Source organism: Marmota monax, unplaced genomic scaffold (genome assembly GCF_021218885.2).
Source record: "Marmota monax isolate L192 unplaced genomic scaffold, Marmota_monax_Labrador192_F-V1.1 WCK01_AAM20220418_F8-fsc00121, whole genome shotgun sequence".
In the NCBI taxonomy this organism is placed as follows: Eukaryota; Metazoa; Chordata; class Mammalia; order Rodentia; family Sciuridae; genus Marmota; species Marmota monax.
In genome coordinates this window covers 2,121,541-2,143,701 of record NW_026693351.1, presented here as the reverse complement: position 1 = coordinate 2,143,701, position 22,161 = coordinate 2,121,541, and the positions used below count along the sequence as shown (strand labels likewise).

The window sequence follows — 22,161 nt, the reverse complement described above, 5'->3', positions numbered from 1 at the left end:
ATCCCCAACATCACCAAAAAATAAAAAAAAAAAGATCTGAAAGGAGAGAATCAAATTACACACAAACCTAAGGAGCTGCGTTGTCTGAACACAAACTTTTATGTGTGTTCTTAGCTTTTCCTTGTTACTTGCAACATTAACTTTGACTTCTGGTAAATTTCCCTGAAGATTAGATTTCTGGGAATTCGTGTTTGAATAACTAATGCAGATTGATATGTATATATTTACATAACTGACAGAATCAAATAATAATTATAAAGGATTAATGTAGCAATTGGTAAATAAGATCCATGTAAACACACAGAAGTTGGATTCATGGGTGTTTAATGAAAAGATTATACAAAGATTATAGAAATACTCGTGCTTATCCCGGGAAGAATGTGTTCGTGCATGCGTCCACCTCTTTGCGCTTGATTATCAACACATCTTCTCCTTCCTTTGCTCTCAGGAATAATTCCAGCTAATGGCAAGATGGATGTGACTATTACCTTCACACCCTCTGAGTACGGGACTGCACAGATAAAGATGCAGTTGTGGATTTCGCAGTTCAACTCCCAGCCTTACGAATGTGTCTTCACCGGAACGTGCTATCCCAACATGGCCTTACCGTAGGGCTGCTTTGGAATGTTTTTGTTTATTCTTAACACTTTTCCAAAATTCCAAGTCCTTCTTCCTTTTATTCTGTCTTTTTTTTTTCATTGTATCAGGACACCATCAAAAACTTATGTTAGGGGCTGGGGTGTAGTTTAGGGGTAGAGCGCTTGCCTCGCAGGCACAGAGCCCTGAGTTCAAGCCCCAGCACCACAAAAATAAATGAATGAACAAAAACTTATTTTAAATGATGGGCCTACATAAAATACACCTTAAAACATAATGTTGATGCATAGAATATCTCTACTGGTAGCAGAGTTGCTTCTGCTGAGAGGAAAAGAAATGACTGAGAAATTGTAATGCAAAAAAAAATATTAACGTAATGCACTCCTCTATTGTGATGTATGTAAGAAATAATTAAAAGAGAGAGAGAGAGAGAGAGAGAGAGAGAGAGAGAGAGAGAGAGAGAGAGAGAGAGAAAAGGGGACTTGTGAGGAATGCTTCTTCGGTTTCTGTTGTTTGCTATTTGAGTTTTTGATATGCCAAGAACTCACTGCACCCCCAGCCCAGGTATGCTCTTAAATACAGGAGAGCATTGTCTGACGAGGCACTATCCAAATGTAGGCATATACACTATTTCTGAATAATTCTGCTTTGCTTGCCCAGCCAGGGTTTACTGTCTTTTTTAGTGCACTGCTTATGTTTTCAAGGAGTGTGACTCAAGCCCTGTATGTCTTTCCAAACTGCAAATAGTACTGTAACATAAATTCCACCACAACGAGAAAAAAGTTATGACAGTAGTGTTCTCTAAAATCTTTCTAGATTGCTTCCTTTGTTTCAGTATGGGATGTGATGATTGAGTCACCCATGTCCTCAGTTTGGCACTGTCAAATTCAGTTTATAACTGTGGTACATCATGTTCTTAGACTCTTTCATTTCCATCACCAACGCTAGCAATTAGGGTTCTTTAGGAAATGATTTTCTTGACACCCCCAAAAGGTTCCCAGTATTTACAGCATGGATGATGTTAAAGCTATGTGGAGATGAGGATACTGAGCCATGGCTCACTCTCCAGCTAAGCCCTGATCCTTGCACATGGGAGTGTGTCAGTCAACGTGTATCTCACCAACGGACAGGTGCTCCCATGCTGTGGTCCTTAAGGATACTCTTGCCTAGGGGGCTGTTGAATTTGAGATGGCTAGCACCATTTCATATAATGCCACCAGACCTATTCAGTAGGTGCACATTGACTATGAGCATGTTAATGTATTCTCACCTAATTCCTGAAATGTCATTGGAAACTAAGTGTTCATCCTGGAAAACAAGGGTACACACATTTTACTTAAAGAAATAGCATTTCTGACTATAATATCACACAATAAATCATCCAAATAGATTCTGCAGGTTACTGTCTGCATTGGCTCTACCTGTATGTCAAAAGGCCGTTTTTAGTTACAGGAAAGATCCCAAACATGAGTCTGAATCTCTTTTTTTGACAGTCTTGCTACCAATAATGGGAATAATCTTCCTTTTACCAAGAAGACAAATCAAAGTACAATTTTCCTTATACCTTTATTTTATTTTTATGTGATGCTAAGGACGAACCCAGTACCCTGCATGTGCTAGGCAAGCACTCTAAAGCTGAGCCACAACCCCAGCCCCTCAAAGTATGATTTTTAAAATGTAATCAATTTAGCTGTTGAAAACCAACAGCCTAGAAATGAATTACACTAGACCATAAGAGCATTTTTCAGCATGTCATGTTTTTCCACTCATTATCTTCCTTAAGAATGCAAAAAAAAAAAAAAACCATTCATGGGCTATTCTGATATATATGATTATGTGCTAAGATGCTGACATTGCATTTAATTTAATTTAATAGACCACTGTTTGGGTACACAGATTTATTTTCAGTTTAGATATAATGATGGACTTCAAGTCATGATATTATCAAAAGGAATATAAAAATATTATTGAGTTATTGGCTTGTATACTAATTTAATATCTGTTTTCAACTATAGATTGGAAGAGTTTAAAAGATTAAATACTCTTTCTAAGAAAGTCAGCATTCCTGCAGAAAAAACAATGCCACATATAAATTTCCATCGACTACCAGCAAAGACAAGGCCTCCAAAACTGAAGGTAAAGGGGGCGTCCTCCCCCATGTGATGGAGGGAGAGTGATAGAGAAGCCAGAGACTAATTTTCCTGCCCATTCGGTCTCTCAGGAAATTAAGTACCAGAACCTGAAATTTCCAGTAGATCTATCAAATCCATTTGCTGTGGCAACTGTTTTAAATCAAGAACCAGGAAAAATGAAGATTAAAGAATTAAGAGAAGGTAACCAGTTGATCCACCATAAATCAGCCCCCGGGCCAAATAGGAAAGAATTATTTCATGTCACATTTATTATTTATGAACAACAAAACTCAGATCCCTGTTATGCTTCATCATTAGAAATTGTTTTTGCTCCCGGCAAATGATTCTGATTTGATTACTGATCTAATCATTGTCTGCTCCTGCCTTCAGTTCTGGATCAAGGCACTGGGATTTCAAAAACAAGACAGATGAAGGAGGCACTCTTTGAACAGAAAGTCAGACAGATCGCTAAAGAAGAGATGGAAAATCACCTGAAGTGGTAAATATCAAGCAGTTATTTTTTTATATCAAAGCAGTAGCATGATTGTTTTTAGGGGATGGCCTTTTATACATGAGATATCATGAAATCATTTTTATGCCCTTTGGAGAATTTGATTAGTCTTTCCCCTCCACTGGTCTTTCTCTTTCAGAATGAGTTTCCATTAGGAGAAATTAATGCTACCAAACCATGATGGTTCCTAAGCGTGGTCACAGCACAAAACCAGACTGAATTGTGGGAGAGGCCAGGACCTTCTCCCTGCCAGCCACTGCTACCAGCAACACCACCACATGCACACTCCGAGACAAATCTGGGGTGGCTTGGGCACCCCAAACCTCACCCCATCTCCACTTCCCTGACCATGAGCCCCTGTGCCCTGTGCTGTGTACCCCAGAGACCTGAACAGTCCAGCAGTTCTGGGGATCGGGGAGGGGTCCCTTATGAGACTCAGGCTGAGTATTCTTGTTCTTCTGTGATCAAAATGAATTTTTAAAACCAGATCATACCTGGCATGTCCATGTGCACATGTCCAGATCCTGCTCAAGTAAATTTGTTTTGTTGTTTTTCAATTTTGGTGGGGACGGGGGAGACCTGGTTTTGCCATATTGCCCAGGCTGGCCCTGAACTCCTGGGGCTAAAGGGATTCTTCAGCCTTAGCCTTTTCAAGTAATAGCTTGAACTACAGGTGTGCGCCATCTCACCTGGTTCGAAAGAAAACTTTAGAAACTCTTGAATTGAGCCATAAAAGAGTCTCCTGGAAAGTGTACTTGACAGGCTGCCTAATCCACATCCTACCTCCACACTTCCCACACAGAACGGCACTGACCTAGAAGACTTCCAAAGCTGTGCACCATGCTGAGGCCCGATTTTCCCTCTCCAAGTAACTGAAGATTTTGTTTTTAAAAATGTTTTCCCTATTATGAAGAGTAAATACACTGTCACTGTAGGAAATCTGGGAAAATGTCTTTTTAAAACTGTGATAAATAAAGAAGCCAAACAGAGTGGTACACACCTGTAATCCCACCAACTGGGGAGGCTGAGGCAGGAGGATTCTGAGCTCAAAGCCAGCCTCAGCAACTTAGTGAGGTCCTAAGCAATTCAGTGAGACCCTGTCTCTAAATTAAAAAAAAAAAAAAATACAAAGGGCTGGGGATGTGGCTCAGTGATTAAATACCCCTGAGTTCAATCCCCAGTCAAAAAAAAAAAAAAAAAACTATAAAGAAGGAAAAAATCATTAATGCTACCACTCAGCAGTGACACCACCCCCCCATTAATGCCATGTTTTTTTCTTGCTTCTTGCTGCTTTTGAAATCCCATTGTAAATCACCTCTAAATGCTGTGCAGGGCTGGGGATGTGGCTCAAGCGGTAGCACGCTCGCCTGGCATGCGTGCGGCCCGGGTTCCATCCTCAGCACCACATACAAACAAAGATGTTGTGTCCGCCGAAAACTAAAAAGTAAATATTAAAAATAAATAAATAAATGCTGTGCAGTTCACTTAATGTTATTTTCCCAACATTTCATGTTGAAAGATTTTTACCTGCAAATAACCAATGACAATCTTGACCGTGGTTCATGAATTGTTAGCATTGTGCCACATTTGCCCTCTGTACACACAGCACGCCTGCTAACATGCACACACAACTACAGGGGCTTTTTTTTGCTGGGCCATTTGGAGGTAAGTTGCAGACACTGGAAAGCTTCACCCCCAATACATTAGCATGTGACTCCCAAGAATAAGGATAGTCTCTGACATCACCATAGTCACGTCCGAGAAACTTAACACCCGTGGAATAGCAGGGTCAAGTAATCTATAGGCAAATTTACCCAGATGTTCTAATAATGGCCTCTATACTTGGGGTATTTTCGTTTTGGAGAGAGGGCATCCAGGGTAGCATCAAAGATCATACAATTTATATTTCATCTTTGTGACTCTTTAGTTTCTTTTAATCTAAAACTGTTCTCCAGACACAGACACACACACTCGCTCACACACTCATGAACACACATATCACTTTTAAAATCATAGCTACTTTTTATTTTGGAGATATTCTAGGTTCCATGCTGGACGTATTACATACTAGATTTTTTTTATTCTGATAAATTTACATAATATAAAATTCTTCATTAAATTGTATAGTGCAGAGATTTTCAATATATTCACAATGTTGTGCAACCTTCCTCACTACTTAATTCCACAACTTTCTTATCACTCCAAAAAAGAAACCTCAAACCCCTTAGCAGTCACTGCTCATTCCCTACTCCCCAGGGCCCCTGGCAACCACTCATGTACTTTTTATGGGGGGAGTACTAGGGATTGAACTCAGGGGCACTCGACCACTGAGCCACCATCCCCAGCCCTATTTTGTATTTTATTTAGAGACAGGGTCTCACTGAGTTGCTTAGCACCTCACTTTTTGCTGAGGCTGGCTTTGAACTTGTGATCCTCCTGCCTCAGCCTCCCGAGCCACTGGTATTACAGGTGTGTGCCACTGTGCTTGGCTAGTCATGTCTAGGAATTGCCTATTCTGGATGCTTCATATAAGTGAAATCATATAATCCATGGTCTTTTGTGACTGGCTCCTGTAACTGAACACATTTTTAAGGTCTATCCATATCATAGCTTGTACTAGTACTTCATTCCTATTTATGATTGCATATCCTTTGCATTATAATAAATACATTATAATGAATATACATTCTATTAATCACATAACTGTGTGGATATACATTTTGTTTATCTACTTACCAGTTAATGAACATTTCAGTGATTTCTACTTTTTTGGCTATTATGAGTAACGCTGCTATGAGCATGTAGGTATATGTGAGTTTTTCGTGTGAACCTCTCTTTTCAATTCTCTTGGTTATATACCTAGCAGTGGAATTGCATGTCCATGGGAACTCTTCTTGAGGAGCCACCAAACTGTTTTCCGGAGCAGCTACACCATTTTCCATTCTCACCAGCAACCTACGAGGGCTCCAGTTGGTCCCCAGCCCCAGCAATGCTTAATGTTTTCCGCTATTTTTTGAATCATTGTTATTATCTTAGTCATGGCAGTGGGCAGGCAGTGGGCAGGCAGTGGGGTACTATGTGACCTTGATTTGCATTCCCCTAGTGCCTAATGCTGTTGCGCATCCAGACACATTTTAACATGTGTCACTAGAAGATAAGTGTCATTTCACTGGCCATGCTGTCCATCTTAGAGATGTGGCCGAGCCGCTACAGCCTCTCTCCTGCAGCGTGCTTCCAACAGCACCTCAGCATCCCTCTGAGTTGTGGGACACAGCACAGACAGGCATCCCTCCTAAAGCTGATGGCATTTTCTGGTGGCTTCTGGAAGTTGGCTTTTTTCTCCACAGGCAGGTGCACCATGGTAAAGATCATATGTCTTTTAAACTTAGAAAAGAGCTTGCTGAGGAGCGACAAAGAGCCAGCGCCAAATACGAGGTCAGAATTACTGCTCATTTGAAATCATTTGTCTCACTAAATATTTTGAATTCCTTTTATATGCAAGATGCCAGATCAGGAGAAAGAAAATGTGGATTGAGTTGGGAGGGGAGGAGGCTGGTGACAAGTAAATTGTTAACTATAAACCAAGGGTGGCTATAAATGCTACAAGAGACCTATACTGAGGGTCCTAGAGGATTCAGAAGCCAGAAAAGAGAGAACACATCTCTTTGGAAAGACACAGTACAATTAGGATAGAGGACTCGGGCAGTTAGATGGGGGGAATGGCTCACATTCAGTCTATACTTCTGGGTATACATGAACCTGCTCTGTGATCTAACGAACATGAAGATGAGACCCAGAGATGGTGCTTGGGAGCCACGTCTGAGCCAGACTCAAGTGACGGTACCAAGTCAGAGACTGTCAGAAGGACTGAGCAGAGAGGGTGGGGCAGGATTAAGGGGAATGGGATAGCAAGGCAGAAACAGAACTGTGGGCTATGCAACACCCACGGCCTTACTGTGGCATGGAGATAGTTATTACTTGGAGGACAGGAACAGAGAACACTGGGGACAAATCCATAGTGGTTGAAACCCAGGACATACATGGGCAAGAGTAGGTAGAACTCAGCTAGTGCTCCATGTTTGAGGGGTTTGGACTTAACCAGTGGGACTTGCAGAATCATCACACAGTGTATGAGTTTGCTCAGGCTGCTGTAACAAAGTACCACAGGCTGAGTGGCTTAAACTACAGACGGCTGGTCTAGAGATCAGGATGTTGAGAGGGTTGGTTTCTTCTTTTTTTTTTTTTTTTCTTAAATTGGTTCTTTTTTTGTTATACAGGACAACATACTATGACATGGTTATGAAAGTGTGGAATATTATTTGTTCTAATTCAATCCCCAATATTTCCCCTTCCCCTTCCTCTCCCACCTCCTGTTCCTCAACTCTACTGATCTTTCTGCTATTTACTTAGTTTATTTTTCATTAGTTTCTTGTGGATGTACGTGATGGTGAGATTCACTGTGGCATATTCATAGATGTACATAGGAAAGTGAGGTCAGATTCACTCCACGGTCTCTCCCTATCCCATCCCTCCTCCCTTCCTTTCATTCCCCTTTGTCTACTCCTCTGATCTGTCTTCTTTTCTTTTTTTTTAATCCCCCCTTATTTTGGATTAGCTTTTGGATTGGTTCTCTCTCTCGGCTCATGGACACCCATCTTCTTGCTGTGTCCTCACGTGGACATCCCTCAGTGTGTGTCTGTGTTCTAGTCTCTTCTGCTTATAAGGACACAAGTCATGTTGGATTAGGACCCACTCTAATGACCTCATTTACCTGATCACTTCTTTGCGGTTCAGATACAGTCGCATGCTGGGGTACAGGAGACCAGGCTGTTGATGCATGGATTGTGGAAGACCCACTTCACTTCATCACAGAACCTGAGCTCAGCTGTGTGAGCTCCCGGGAAGCTAGCCGGCCTCTAAGTAGCCAGGGGAAATCGTGTCTTGCCAGATATCTCGTTCATCTTCCTAGATATGGAGTCCAGACCAGATGTTTATTTTTCAAGGAAAAACAAAAGAGAATAAAATTACTACATTGATAAATCTTCACATTTAGGAAAGATATGTATTGAGATTGCCACTTAAATGCAGTTGCTTGTGTGGTTCAGATTCTTTGCAAGCTATTTAAAAAACACAATATCGAGTAGTTCCTGTCAACCCCACCGTGGAATGCTATTTTCTACCTTTGTTAAAGATGCAGGTGACACAGACATGCCACAACAGGTCAACATGAGCACTTAAACCGCAATTGCCCGTGTGTCTAGGAGAGGAGCAGCCAGGTCCTTAGAGTCAGTCACCAGGACAGGCAGGAGGATGAAGTGTGGAGACCAAGTGTTGCAGGGACCCTGTGTTGTATGCTCAAGGGATTTCGTCTGGTAGCTGAGTGCTGGCAGGTGACCCCAGAGCAAGGAACGCTGGGAGGTCTGAGCTTAGGGCAGAAGGCTGAGAAAAAGAGATGGTGGCAGGCAGAAGGGAGTCGACATCAAGCTGATGGCACAAAGCCTCAAGGATGACGAGCTTATGCTCGGGGAGACCACAGACAACGTTACATTCTGAAATGTTCACAATAAATAAATAGAATCTCAACAAGATTGAGAAATAACAACCTTTACACCGATCCCTCCTTAAAATTGACTATTTTATTTTATTTTTAGTGATGGGAGGCATCTGAGTCTGTCCCCACAAACTCTAGATTTTGAACTTGAGGTCCACAGTCTCAAACTCAACTTCCTGTTACGTGCAAATCAGAGACAGCTCCCCACCCTGGTGGCAATAGCACTCCTATTTTAATTTTGAATAAAGTGTTAATGTGACGGATAAATTTCTTCCAATTAAGCCTTTAAAATAACCATGAACTGTGTACCTAAGAGCCAATATGGTTTGCCAGGTTACCCAACCAACAAATAATAGAACCCACCGAGAATCAAAAATGAACACGACGCACGGTGTGCACAGTGCCCTTTCCACAGAGGCAGGGTGTACAGACCCTGTCCAGCTTGGCCAGCCCACCCCTGGAGTCACCTGTGGCTCCTGGGATTAGGAAAGAGAGTCCAGAGGCCATAGGGGAAGCAGGCAGGTGGGGGAGGAGAGCAGCCTGGGGACCCCACTCCAGGGAAAGGACTAGTCCCCGACCAGCCCAGAAATACTCACCAGCCTCCACCACCCAGAAGTGGGGAATCACTGTGTGCCTTTGTTAAAACCTGGCACTTGGATAATCAATTCAGAGGAGCTTTAAACCTGAGACATTTCTTTTTAATGAAATCTATACTATACATTCTCCAATAGTTTCATAGTTAAAATCTTTCCTGTGAATTTTAAGTGCCTTAGAAATGATTTCCAGAGACATTACCCCTAATTTTACATATATGTATGTGTGTATGTATGTGTATATATATATGCACACACAAAAATATATACACACGTATATGTATATAGATATATATGTATATTTTTTAAGGTCTTAGGTCTGTACTTCTATAAAAGCTCACTGTATCTAAACAGTAACTGGGATTATAATGGACATTTTAACCTACAGATATCTCCCCCACACCCAGACAGAATTCCATAAGTGGGTTCCACAAGTGGGTTCCACCAGTTGCCCAATGGGTGTCTATGAGTTTTAAAGAGAAATAAAGTTTTATGCATTGTCTTCAATTTTGCTATTTCTTGTGATTAAAAAAAAAAACAGAGCGATAGAGGAGATCCTATTCTGAATGAGGAATTTCAGCGACTCAACACAGAAGTCAACCATAAGCGGCTGATTCGAGAACTAGAAGAGGTGAGTGATTTTTCCTTTCTTTGGAATCTCATTATTGGCACTTCTTTAAATGCTTATTTTTTGAAAACCTTCGGAAATTTTATGGAAATTCCTTTACCAAGAGGGAGCTAATAGTTTCTCAGACGCTTCCATTTTTAGAGTGCTTTTTAACCATCCATTTGCAAGTAAAGCATTGAGACCTGCGATGCGTGTGTCCCTCAAATCTGACGGTGTCCTCGCCTCCTCCTCCCCCCGCACCTTGACTTTTCCTTTCTCCTTGTTTCCCCTTGCTCTCCAGGTGGCTCTGCAGGTGCTCAGGTGGGTCCCTAACCTCTGTTCCCTGTGTCCCCCTCCTTGGTGAGAAGATGGCAAGACCAGAAGTGGAAGCTTGGAGTTGTGGTTTCTCTCTGGGACAGATAGGGGACCCAGGACAAGCCCCTGAGCTACGATGCCTTAGTGCCCTCAGGTGTTAAAGGGGGACAGCAGCCCTGCCACCTGACTCCGTCACGTGACAGTTTCCAGTTAAGACTCCATCTTCAGCAGGGAAACCAGCTCTCCCTGACCACCCATCTCTCTATGTCCTCACCGTCTTCACTGGGGTCGCCACATCTGGATAACTTTGACCTCTTTTTTTCTCCCCATCATTGAATCTAGCCAGAGTCTTGCCAGGAGCTCTTCCACAAGGCCACCCAAGTCCAACCTCCAGGGCTCACTTTGACTGATCCGGTGGCTGTTGTCCTACACCTGTCCCCACCCCCACCCACCCCCATGCGCTCCTCTGCAGCCCACTGCACAGGCCAGGGTCATGCTGATCCACTGCTAAAGACTGCTTTCATCTTGCCATCCCCTACCCCCCACACACACACACACACAAGAACCTGCAGCTCTGGTGTCCCTGTGACTCCGGGCACCCTGCCCTCTTTGTTCACTCCCTGGCCTGTGCACACTGCGCCCAGGACATGCAGGCACGGTGTTGGCGCTGGGCACACAGGGCTGAGCAGAGCGTCCTCCTTCCCATCCAGGGACCTCATGGTCTACTCTTCATGTGGATGCAGGGCCAGCCCCTGCCCACAGGACTGATTTCTGTATAACTTTCTTCTTTTTCCTCACTCACACATGTCTGCTTGGGTTGCCCTAACTAGACTCCCAGATTCTTACAATCCAAACCTTGTCTTCCTCTTTTGACCCCCAATTCCACAACTTCTCTGTAATGTTACGTCTACTGCAAGTGCTTAACAAATGCTCATTAAATGAAAGAACAAATAAATGATAACTTAGGATCAAACTCTAAAACATTTTTATTAAATGCTTGGGTCAGGAGTTAGAATTTAAATGTAAAATGAGCCTATGCTTTATATTTACAGGATATCCCAGAATATAAGCCTCGTTTTGATCCACTCGATAATAATAATTGGTTTACCAGGTTCAGGGCACAAAAACGATTTCAACAAGCAGCACGCAAGGTGAGTCCTAGAACAAGATTGGAATTTTTATTTGTTTAGTCATCAGCACAAAGTAATCAAACAAGGGGCTTTTATATTTTCTTTTGGTACTAGGGATTGAACTCAGGAGCACTCAACCACTGAGCCACATCCCCAGCCCTATTTTGTATTTTACTTACAGACAAGGTCTCACCGAGTTACTTAGCACCTCGCTTTTGCTGAGGCTGGCTTTGAACCCACTATCCTCCTGCTTCAGCCTCCTAAGCCGCTGGGATTACGGGCATGCACCACTGTGCCCGGCAAACAATGGGCTTTTTAAAATAATAATGTAATTGAAATGCAATTCACATACTATAAAAATCACCTTTGCAACATATCTACCTGAGTTGGTTTTTAGTATATTCAGAATCCGGAAGCCATCATCACTGTCTGATTTCCTAGAAAGGAATTCAGTACCCATTACCAGTCGCTCCCCATTCTCTCCTTCCTCCAGCCCCTAGCAACCACCAATCTACTCTCCATTCTTATGGATTTGCCATTTCTGGACATTTTTACTTATTTGGAATCATATAATATGTACCTTTTGAATCTGGTTTCTTTCACTTAACCTGTTTTCAAGTTCACTGGTGTTGCAGCTGGTATCAGTATTGCATTCCTTTTCATGGCTGTATAATATTCCAGTTTTTGGATAGGCCACATTTTACCTATTCATCCATTGACAGGCATCCAGTTGTTTTCACCTTTGGGGTACTGCCAACAATGCTGCTATAAATATTTGTGCAGAAGTTAGTGGACACACGTTTTCAATTCTCTTGGTTATACATATCTAGGAGTGGAATCGCTGGGTCAATACACGTAAAACAATGGGGTTTTGGTCCTATTCAGAGAGAACAACTGAAAATTCCAGTAGGATCTTGTCTCTGACATCAGGCTATGGCTTCCCCTTCAAAGGTGTCATCTCCTTACTGTGGATTAACCCTCATTCACGCTGATCTTCCCCCCAGCATAGCTCTGGCCTCTAGTGGTTTCCTGCCGGAGGGTATAATGAAGACTTCTGACCCCCAATGCCAATAAAGGGCGTAGGGTGGCCCACTGATCTGACTGCAGCCGGCCCTCTGCAGTCCCCCACTGTCTTTCTCCTTGTCACCATCCTCATCTTCTTCCAGAGACACCGTGCTTATCCCCAGCTAGGAACCCATGTTTCTATGCCTCCCCGTCTGCACTCCTCAGGTGCACACCGGTCTCTTGGGCCAGCCCAGGTCTACCTGATCTTTATAAGCTTCGACACTTAAAGCTCTCATTGCTGCTCTTTGCTTCCTATGCTCCCTGGAGAGTCTTGTCCCTGCCCTTGAAGCATGGCTTCCCCATGGGACAGACTCACACCTCAAGCAAGGGAGAGCAGCGATTAAAAATTGGTGTGTAAGTTGACTTTCTGTTGCTGTGATAAAACACCTGAGATAATCAACTTATAAAGAGGAAAGGTTTATTTTGGCTTAGAATTTCAGAGATTTTAGTCCACGGCGGATTGATTCAATGGAGGTCTTTGGGCCTGTATTGAGGCAGAACATCATGGCAGAGCTGCTGATCTTGGGACAACTGGGAGAAAAGAAGGGGCCAGAGTCCCAATATCCCCCTGAATGCTACACCCCCATCACCTACTTCCTTACACGAGGCCCCACCTCCTAACAGTTCCACCACCTCCCACAGTGCCCCAGGCTGAGGCCATTAGCATATAGGCCTTGGGGTGGGGGTCATTCAAAACCCAAACCACACACCCAGGCTCTGGGGCTTGGTTGCCTGCACTTAATTCTTGGTGCTACTTTGTGAGCTTTCTGATCTTGGATAAGCGACATGACCTCTGTGTCTCAGTTTCCTCATCTGAACTCTGAGGATGACACTAAGACCTGTCCCGTGGGGTTACTGTGAAGACGAAATGAGTGAACACGTCTAAGGGGCTCCTGAAGTTCCCACTGCGGGCCGTCCTTCAGGCAGGACTCAGCCTGGACTGGTCATGCTCCCTGCATTGGCGACCTTCTCACCAGCCTCTGAAGCCCCAAAGAACCTGAGTCCCTGCTGTTCCTGTTCTGTGTATGCACAGAGGTGGCCACAGGAGGCTCAGGGAAGGGGAGAAAGTGGTAAAAAGAGGCAGCAGGAGGCTGCGCTCACGGGGAGGAAGGCACAGCTGTTGACAGTGCCACACACCAGCAAGAGGCTGGTGCCCCCTGAACCTCAGCCCCTCTGCAGGGAGCCCCGCAGCTGGAGTGTTTGCAGTGCTGGCTCGCTCTCAGGTCCCTGAGCCAGGGTGCCCTCCAGTCGAGTGACTTCTTACCCTCTCCTTAGTGCTGGCCCCAGCCCAACTCCTCTCACCTGGACCAGCACAGGTCTCCCCAACACAGCCAGAGGCAGAGCTTCAAAGCTTAGAGATGACCACAGCCCTCCCCAGCTCAGGCCTTCCAAGAGCTCCCGTCCCTGTTAGCACACAGTGCACATTTTTTAAAATCAAGACTCCAAGAGCACACTGGAATCTTCTCTGTCCTCTAAGCTCAGCTCCTGCATCAGGATCTTCAGACTGACCGGTTCCTTCGCTCAGAAGTCTCTCCAGGATCTTCCCATCACCGTCTTGTTCTCGAACCTCAAGGCTTCCGTCAAGCCTCTCTTCTCCAGAGGAGCCTTCTCGCTCTCCTTGCATCAGTGGCCAGGCCTTCGCCTGCGGCCCCTTCAGTCATGGCCTCTCCCGACCACCCTCCTTCTTCACGTGGTGTTCATTGTGCGTGTTCAGTTAGGGCTTTACTGTCATCCACACACACCCCTCCAGAACGGCAGCCCCATGCAGGGCACAACACGGCTCTGCTCCTCCCCGTCTCTGCAGGGACTTGCACAGAGCCAGGCACAAAGCAGCCACTTTCTATTTGGTAAATGAAAGAGTTCTTGAGAAAAGAGAAAGGAGTGCTTCTGGTGGAATGAATGACCCCTTCTGCCACCCCTCCATGCATGGGGGACACTCCCCTGCAGCAGCACCACTCTGGATGCAAAGCTTGGTGGTGTAGACATGGCATGTAGGTGCAGGTAGACCACTGTCCATGTCCCCAACCCTGTGGCTACAGAATCGCCTATGTAAGTTTGTCCTCTGCTTCTGCAAACACCACTGTGGTAGCATTGCTCCTCAGATACATCCAGAAGAAAGAATGTAGACTCAGGACTCATAAACGGGGTGGGACAAGACCAGATGACAACCTGATACCTTTCTTAGTTTCCAGGCTCGTTCTTATTCACTAGGCCATGAAGTCCCTGTGGCCTCAGTCCGGGGAAGCTTGCCACTCTCCCTGTAAATTGTGCCCTTAATTGTGATTGGGAAAAGTGAATGACATTGACTATCAGATATGGTATTATCAATTAATAATCTGAGATTTCTTTCCAATTCAAGATCATGTTTGAGCGGCGGTTACTCAATATGCTAGTTGCTTTTCGTGAAATGGACAGAGAAAGTATAATGAAAAGGCTCACGCAGGCAAGACAGTCAATAGCACAAGGTAAGGTATGGTGTGAAGGATAGCAATGCTGAGACCAAGACCCCTGGGAGCTCAAGACTGCTTTATCATGAAATTAGCTATGGCAAAAATATATTTTTTCATAAATCACATGTATTAGTTTCATATTGCTGCTGTTAACAAACCATCACAAGTGTAATGGCTTCAAACAACACAGATCTATTATGTTATAGTTCTGCAGACATCTAAAATCCAGTTGTCAAAAGCTGGTTCCTTCTGGAGGCTTCATGGAGAATCCACTTCCTTGCCTCTTCTAGACTCTGGAGTCTGCCTCTGTCCCCTGGCAGGTGGTCCCTTCCTCATGTCCCTCTAATGTCTTGATTCAGTTGTCACATTTCCTCCAGCCATGCCCCACCTGCCTACAGTCACCATCCAGGCAGCACATTGAAACTGGAATGGACTGATCAGGTCACAGTTCTCATAATCTAATTATTTTGCTTCTGAATATTCCTGCATTCACAGGAGCTTTGATGGGGACACCTCACATCCAAACCATAACAGCTCATACGCAGGTTCACAGGCGGGCCCTGCCCCTCCTAGGCCTTCCTCCCTTCCTGGCCAGAGCCCCACATACTCCAGCCTCTCCACCAAGATAGTTGTATATTTACTTTCCCAAATCATTTTGTAGCATTTTATCTATTCTTTTCTACTTCCTACATTATTTTATTTCTGATATTGAAGTTTCTAATAAACTCTTTTTTAATGAAGAAAAAATGGAATTTACCCAGAAATCATGTATGGACATCTATAAAAATGTTTTTCTTTAATCTTTTTCTTTGTTGAATTCATCAGAAATATTTTAATCAAGTATTAAGAGTTTTTTGCTGGGCACGGTAGCACAAACCTGTAATCCTAGCAGCTCGGGAGGCCAAGGCAGGAGGATCTTGAGTTCAAATCCAGCCTCAGCAAAAGTGAAGCTGTTAAGCAACTCAGTGAGACCCTGTCTCTAAATAAAATACAAAATAGGACTGGAGATGTGGCTCAGTGGTTGAGTGCCCCTGAGTTCAATTCCTGGTACGAAACAAAAACAAAAACAAAAGTTTTGGGGGGCAGACCTGAAAGTAGAACAGTGATTTCTCAGGATTGGGAATGTGTGGGGAGGAGAGAGAGAAAAAGGGAAGGTCAGGTTTCATAAGTGCATGCTATATGCATAGATAAAAATATCACACACGTGGAGCTGGGGATGTGGCTCAAGCGGTAGCGCGCTCGCCTGGCATGCGCGGGGCACTGGGTTCCATCCTCAGCACCACATAAGAATAAAGATGTTGTGTCCACCGAAAACTGAAAAATAAATATTAAAAAATTCTGTATCTCTCTCTTCTCTCTCTTTTAAAAAAAAAACACACTGAACCCCATTAGCATATATAATTAATGTTTATTCATAAAATATTTTTAAAGGATTATAGTTTTTTGAAGCAAAAAATAAATAAAAATTTTAAAAATTAAAGAAGGGGTTTCAGTAAAGAATAGAGGGGAACTAACAATGGAAATAGATATTATGTATGCGTACATAGAAGCATAAATATCCTTTTTGAAATAGTATGTGGTAAATATGCAACTAAAAATGCTAGTTTCACTCAAAAAAAAATACCTTAAGGATAGTAAAGTACTGTTTTGATTTCCCCCTAGACAAGCATTCCAGAAACCTTCTTCCACGATCCACTCAGGATGATCACAGTTGCCGGTTCAAGGTGTCACCCAACAACGTGCTGCCCTTTGCCTTTCCATCCTACAGCCCTCCTCAGGGTGACAAGGAGCTGGTGGGTACCATTAGGCTGTTGGGTGGGGGCAGGCATGATCTCATGGTGGTAGGGCAGATTATTGTAAAGCCCAGCCTTACCCCCTTTGTCTCCTCAGAAGGCCTCCAGGGGAGACCTGTGCCCAGGAAATTATGACCAGTGGGACACTGGAGGCCATCTAGCTACCTGCCCTGACTGGAACTCCTGGTACACCTGATACACCCGGGATGCCTGTGCAGAGCTCCCTGGTAACCCAGGCTGGAACCCGGCATGGACACTGATTCCAGCTGCCCTGGAATCAGGCCTAAGAGCAGATGGGCAGATAAGGACAGAGAGGACCACCTGGCCCGGGGAGGCAGGCTCTGCTCAGCTGGACCTTCTGACGCACAATAAATAAGAGGCTAAGAGAACAGCAGCCCCTAGTCTGGGCCCAACCTAGTCAAGAAGATTCTTGTCCCAGAATCTGTCAAGCTAACACATCAGACTCAGAATTTCACCTCTCTCTGTCCCTCCTCTTGTAGGGTGTGACAGCCCATTCTCCTCCCTTTACAGGCACAATAATGCATTATAATGAAAATAATCATTAATTAACTCTTAAATTGCACCTAAGTGTTTCAGGTGTGACTTCATTTGATCTTCAATGAATCTATGTGGTGGGTTTATTCATTTCACAGATGGGGAAATGGAGGCACAAGATCACATAACCAGCCATAAAATGTCGCTCAGATTCACAGCAACAGAGCATGTGCTGAGACCCTTATTGCAAGTGCTTGTGCAGAATGATCTTTTTAATTTTAAAGAATAAACCCGACATTCGTATCCCCAAATATTTCAGGTTAATTTCCCCAAGAATTACTGGGTGCAATTTAGAAATTCCATGTTTTCTGAGTTTGATAATTAAATGATTTAACAGATTCTGCTGCTTAATTCATTAAAAACGAATCTGTGATGTTCCCACCCTAATAATTATCTGACGCTCAATGACTAATGGAGCAAAAGAGTGCTGGGGTGAAGAGAAGTCATCATGGTGCCATGGAGCCCACCTCATTTTTTTGAATAGGTCACAGCTTGCATATTTCTTTTGTTATTTAGTTAGTGCTGCTAGGACTTCTCTGCTGTTCAGGATTGATTAAAAAAAAATGGAGGGGGCCGGGGTTGTGGCTCAGCGGTAGAGCGCTCGACTCGCACATGCGAGACCCTGGGTTCGATCCTCAGCACCACATAAAAAATAAACAAGTGAAATAAAGGTGTTGGGTCCAACTACAACTAAAAAGTAAATACTTTAAAAAATGGAGGGCTCAGCATTTCTATCTATACAAGAATTTATTCATTTATTCCACAAATACAGGATTTTATCGATTCTTTTTTTAGTTATAGATGGACATAATAGCTTTATCTTATTTATTAATTTTTTTTTAATGTGGTACTGAGGATTGAACCCAGTGTCTCACATGTGCCAGGCAAGCGCCCTACCACTGAGCCACAGTCCCAGCCCCTCATCAATTCTTTTTTGTACTTGAAGCATCTTTGAAATTGGGAAATGTCACATTAACATTGCATCATATTAATTGAATGGTGGTGCCTCAGCCTAGGTAAAGGATGGTATTTGTGGAATTCCTGTAGTCTGCCAGGCCCTGTTCCAGGTTCTCTGTGCACATGAGCAGGCAGGAAGTACTCTGGGAACCAGCCTCTGTGAAAGGCCAGCACAGGGAACAGGACTGGACGGAGAAGTAGGGCTGCCATCGATTTTAGCAAAGGCCTCAGCTAAGGCTGTGAGGAACTCTGGAACTGGCCTAGGGTGAGAGGACCTTGACCCTGCCTCCAATGACAGGTTGCCAGGGAAGGTGCTGTCACCCAGAATCAAGGCAAAACATGAGGAGAGCTGACCCTGACTCTTAGCAGGACTCTAACAGCTGGGGCTCGAGGGGATCCGTCGCAGCCTCCATGACATTCCATGAGGAGAAGAAGACTGACATACTCTAAGATACATAAAGAGGGGATGGCAGGGCCACCCTGTGTCCCAGAGATCAAGTGGCAACTGTGGTCCTGAGAAAGGCTGCTTTGAGAGTAGATCTCTTCATTTAACATTTCAAACTGTGATGGAAATAGAAGCCTACCTGCTTTTGCTTGGAGTTGATTTTCCTTTCTTCCCCCATTATTTTCCCATTTTAGGCTCCTGACGGCCTTGGACTAGTCCCAATCAAGCCTTCAGATGTTCAAATCAAGCACAGCTATTCCTTCTTCAACTTGCAGGTCAGATCTGTCACATAATTATTTCAGTGTTTTATGTGGAGTGAACAAAGTATTCTTGAACTGTATTATTTTATTAGTTTTGGTCTATTTTAGATTATACTGAGTATTTTTCTGCTCTTATTTAATAGAATGTTGGAGATTCTTTTTCCCTAATGTGGCTACAGAAACCAGGGTCTTTATTCTGTGGGGTTATACCCTCCCCTGTGAATTCCCTCAGCTACATCTATTAGAAACTTCAAGACAAAACACAGGATGCAGCTGCCGCGGTGGCCCATACCTGGAATCCCAGAGATTCAGGAGGCTGAGGCAGGAGAATTGAAAATTCAAGGTCAGCCTCAGCAAGACCCTGTCTCAAAATTTAAAGGGGAGGGGAGCACTGGGGATGTAGCTCAGTGGTAGAGCACCCCTGAGTTTAATCCCTAGTGTCCCCCACAAAATAAAAAAAGAACCACAAGATGAACTGGACACAAATTAGGCAGCTTTTCTTGAGGCATATGACCACTTGTGTTTTTGAAAATGAAGATATTTTGATGTGTTTCTGTAGTTAAGTCCTGAGGTATGAGAAAGTAACCGTGGACACAGATGTGAGCTAGAACAGGGCCCTGACACCTCTCCAGTGCTGGTCTGAACTGACAGTTGTCATAATGGATGGCTACAGGGAGGCCTGGTTCACCCTCACCACGGACAGCTGCGGTTGAGAAGCAGATCCTACCAAATGGTTCTTTTAAGGATATTCACTCAGTTGTCTTCTTTCACCCTCAGGTTCCTCAACTGTACAAAATTAAGGGATATCAGCCATTCTCAGTCCACATGTCTTCAACAAGTTACAGACCCCAAAAGCTCGCTCGACCCCTGAAGCAAGGAGCTGAGGTAACCTGTCCCCACCTCCAAGAATTCCTCCCACTTTTCCTTCTTGTCTTAGCAGCAAGACTAACTGGCCATTCTTGTTCCTCGTGTGTTTAGGATGAAGTTACCACCATCGTTATCCTTCCAAAACAGGACTCCACACCTCAGGTCTCTGGAAAGTCCTCAATCTTGACTATGAAACCACCTGAGGCCTTATCCATGTCCCCAGAATATGATCCGCTCTATATTTTTGTAAGTAACCATTGGCAAAAGGCTTGTTTCCTGTATTCCTTTATTTTAGCAATTACTCTATAAGAAAACAGAGGGAATAATTGGAAGTATATATTTTTTTCTCTTTGGAATATCAAGTGTTAAACAATATCTGAGCTTATTTATCATTATTTATCATTTGGAGAATATCAGAGTGTCTGTCTCTTAACAAGTCCAGCATTTATTTTTATGACAATAGCTTACTGATCTTTTCTGCTTCTGTATGATATATATATATATATATATATATATATATATATATATATATATATACCAAAGAAGAAACCAAAAGAGAAACTAGAAAGTATTTTTAACTGAATTAAAATGAAAACAAACAAAAAGTTGTGGGAAATTTATAGTAATATATACTACATTAGGAAAGAAGAAAGTTCTCGAATTTATGTCCTAAGCTGCCCCTTCAAGAAGTTAGGAAAAGAAGAACAGGAGGAACCCCAACTAAGCAGAAAAAAAAATAATAAAGATCAGATTGAAAAATCATGAAATAGAAAAATATTTCTTTGAAAAGATAAATAAGATGCATAAATCACTAATATAGCTGACCAGGAAAAAAGAAAAAAAAACCACAAATAGCAATATTAGGAATGAGGTGACATCACTACAGATCCTATAGATAGTAAAAATATATGTTGGGGCTGGGGTTATGTCAGCGGTAGAGCGCTCGCCTTGCACGTGCAAGGCCCTGGATTCGATCCTCAGCACCACATATAAATAAATAAAATGTTATTGTGTTCAACTACAACTACAAAAAATAAATATTTAAAAAATATATATATGTTAATATTATGAAAAACTTCATTCCAGTAAATTCAAAGAATAAATCAAATGTGCAAATTTATTTAGAAGCACAAGCTGTGAAGTCTTCAAGAGGATATAAATAGTCCAAATAGCTCTGTATATACTAAAAAACTGAATTTGTGGCTAAAAACCTTTCCCACAAAGAAAACTCCAGGACCAGATGCCTTCAGGAGAATTCTGCTAGATGTTTAAAGAAGAAATTATACCAAACTGATACACTCCTCCAGGAAACAGAAGAGGAGCAATTACTTCTGGACTCATTCTAGAAACCACTATCACTCTGACACCAAAGCTAGTCACAGACGTTACAGAAAGAGAAAAGGACAAACCAATATCTTTCATGAACAGACATCAAAAGTTTGTGACAAAAATGATATGGTCATCTCAATAAATACAGAAAAACGATATATCAATTCCTGATAAAAAATCTCAGTAAGGGATAAAGGGAACTTTCTCAACCTGATAAAGAACATTTGCTAAAACACCAAGAGCTAACATCAAACCAAATAGTAAATGACTAAATGTCTTCCCCCTAAGATCAGGAATAAGATAAAGGTGTCTACTCTCAACAAATTCTGTTTAAGAACTGTGCCAATGTAACCAGGCAAGAAAAAGAAATAAAAGGCACCCAGATTTGGAAGGAAGATGTAAAACTCTTTTTATGCATAAACAAAATTACTGGCTATTAGAAAATACAATGTAATTCATCAAAAGAAAAAAATCTACTAAAACCAAGAAGCAAATATAGCAATATTGTAGAATGTAGGATCACCATATGAAGATCAAGTATGTTTCTATGCATTAACAATAAACTATATAAAATTAAAATTTTAAATTTATAATACTAAAAAATAGCATCAAAAATATAAAACATTTCAGGTTAAATCTGACAAAAATATATTAAGACTGATATGCTGAATATTGTAAAACATTGCTAAGGGAATCAAAGGAAACCTAAATAAATGGAGACACATGCCATGTTGGTAGATGAGAAAATTTAATATTGTTAAGATATCAATTCTTTCTAAACAAATCTGAAAATGCAACACAATCCCAAGCAACAAAAATCCTATTTTTTTAAATAAATTAACAGGCTTACTCTAAAATTTAAGTGGAAATTCAGATATATTTGGAATGATTTTGGAAAAATAAAGCTGAAGAATTTATACTACATGAATTCAAAGTTTACTGTAAGCTACAATAGACAGAATAATATTAGCTTAAAAATAAGCAAATATATCAATGGAAGAGAA

At 42.5% G+C, this 22,161-nt stretch overlaps 1 protein-coding gene across 3 annotated transcripts in view; it reads left to right on the top strand.

The window, feature by feature from the left end:
* The window catches only part of Cfap221 (cilia and flagella associated protein 221), a 110,723-nt gene that overhangs the window by 45,806 nt on the left and 42,756 nt on the right, over positions 1-22,161 (top strand). For all 3 annotated transcript variants that reach the window (XM_046456860.2, XM_058583273.1, XM_058583274.1), the window contains 12 exons: positions 449-608; positions 2,613-2,733; positions 2,819-2,930; positions 3,120-3,228; positions 6,588-6,675; positions 9,926-10,015; positions 11,359-11,457; positions 14,861-14,966; positions 16,614-16,744; positions 18,896-18,976; positions 19,739-19,846; positions 19,940-20,074. In XM_046456860.2, the coding sequence (XP_046312816.1) occupies positions 449-608; positions 2,613-2,733; positions 2,819-2,930; positions 3,120-3,228; positions 6,588-6,675; positions 9,926-10,015; positions 11,359-11,457; positions 14,861-14,966; positions 16,614-16,744; positions 18,896-18,976; positions 19,739-19,846; positions 19,940-20,074 (1,340 nt within the window). The remainder of the gene's footprint in view (positions 1-448; positions 609-2,612; positions 2,734-2,818; positions 2,931-3,119; positions 3,229-6,587; positions 6,676-9,925; positions 10,016-11,358; positions 11,458-14,860; positions 14,967-16,613; positions 16,745-18,895; positions 18,977-19,738; positions 19,847-19,939; positions 20,075-22,161) is intronic.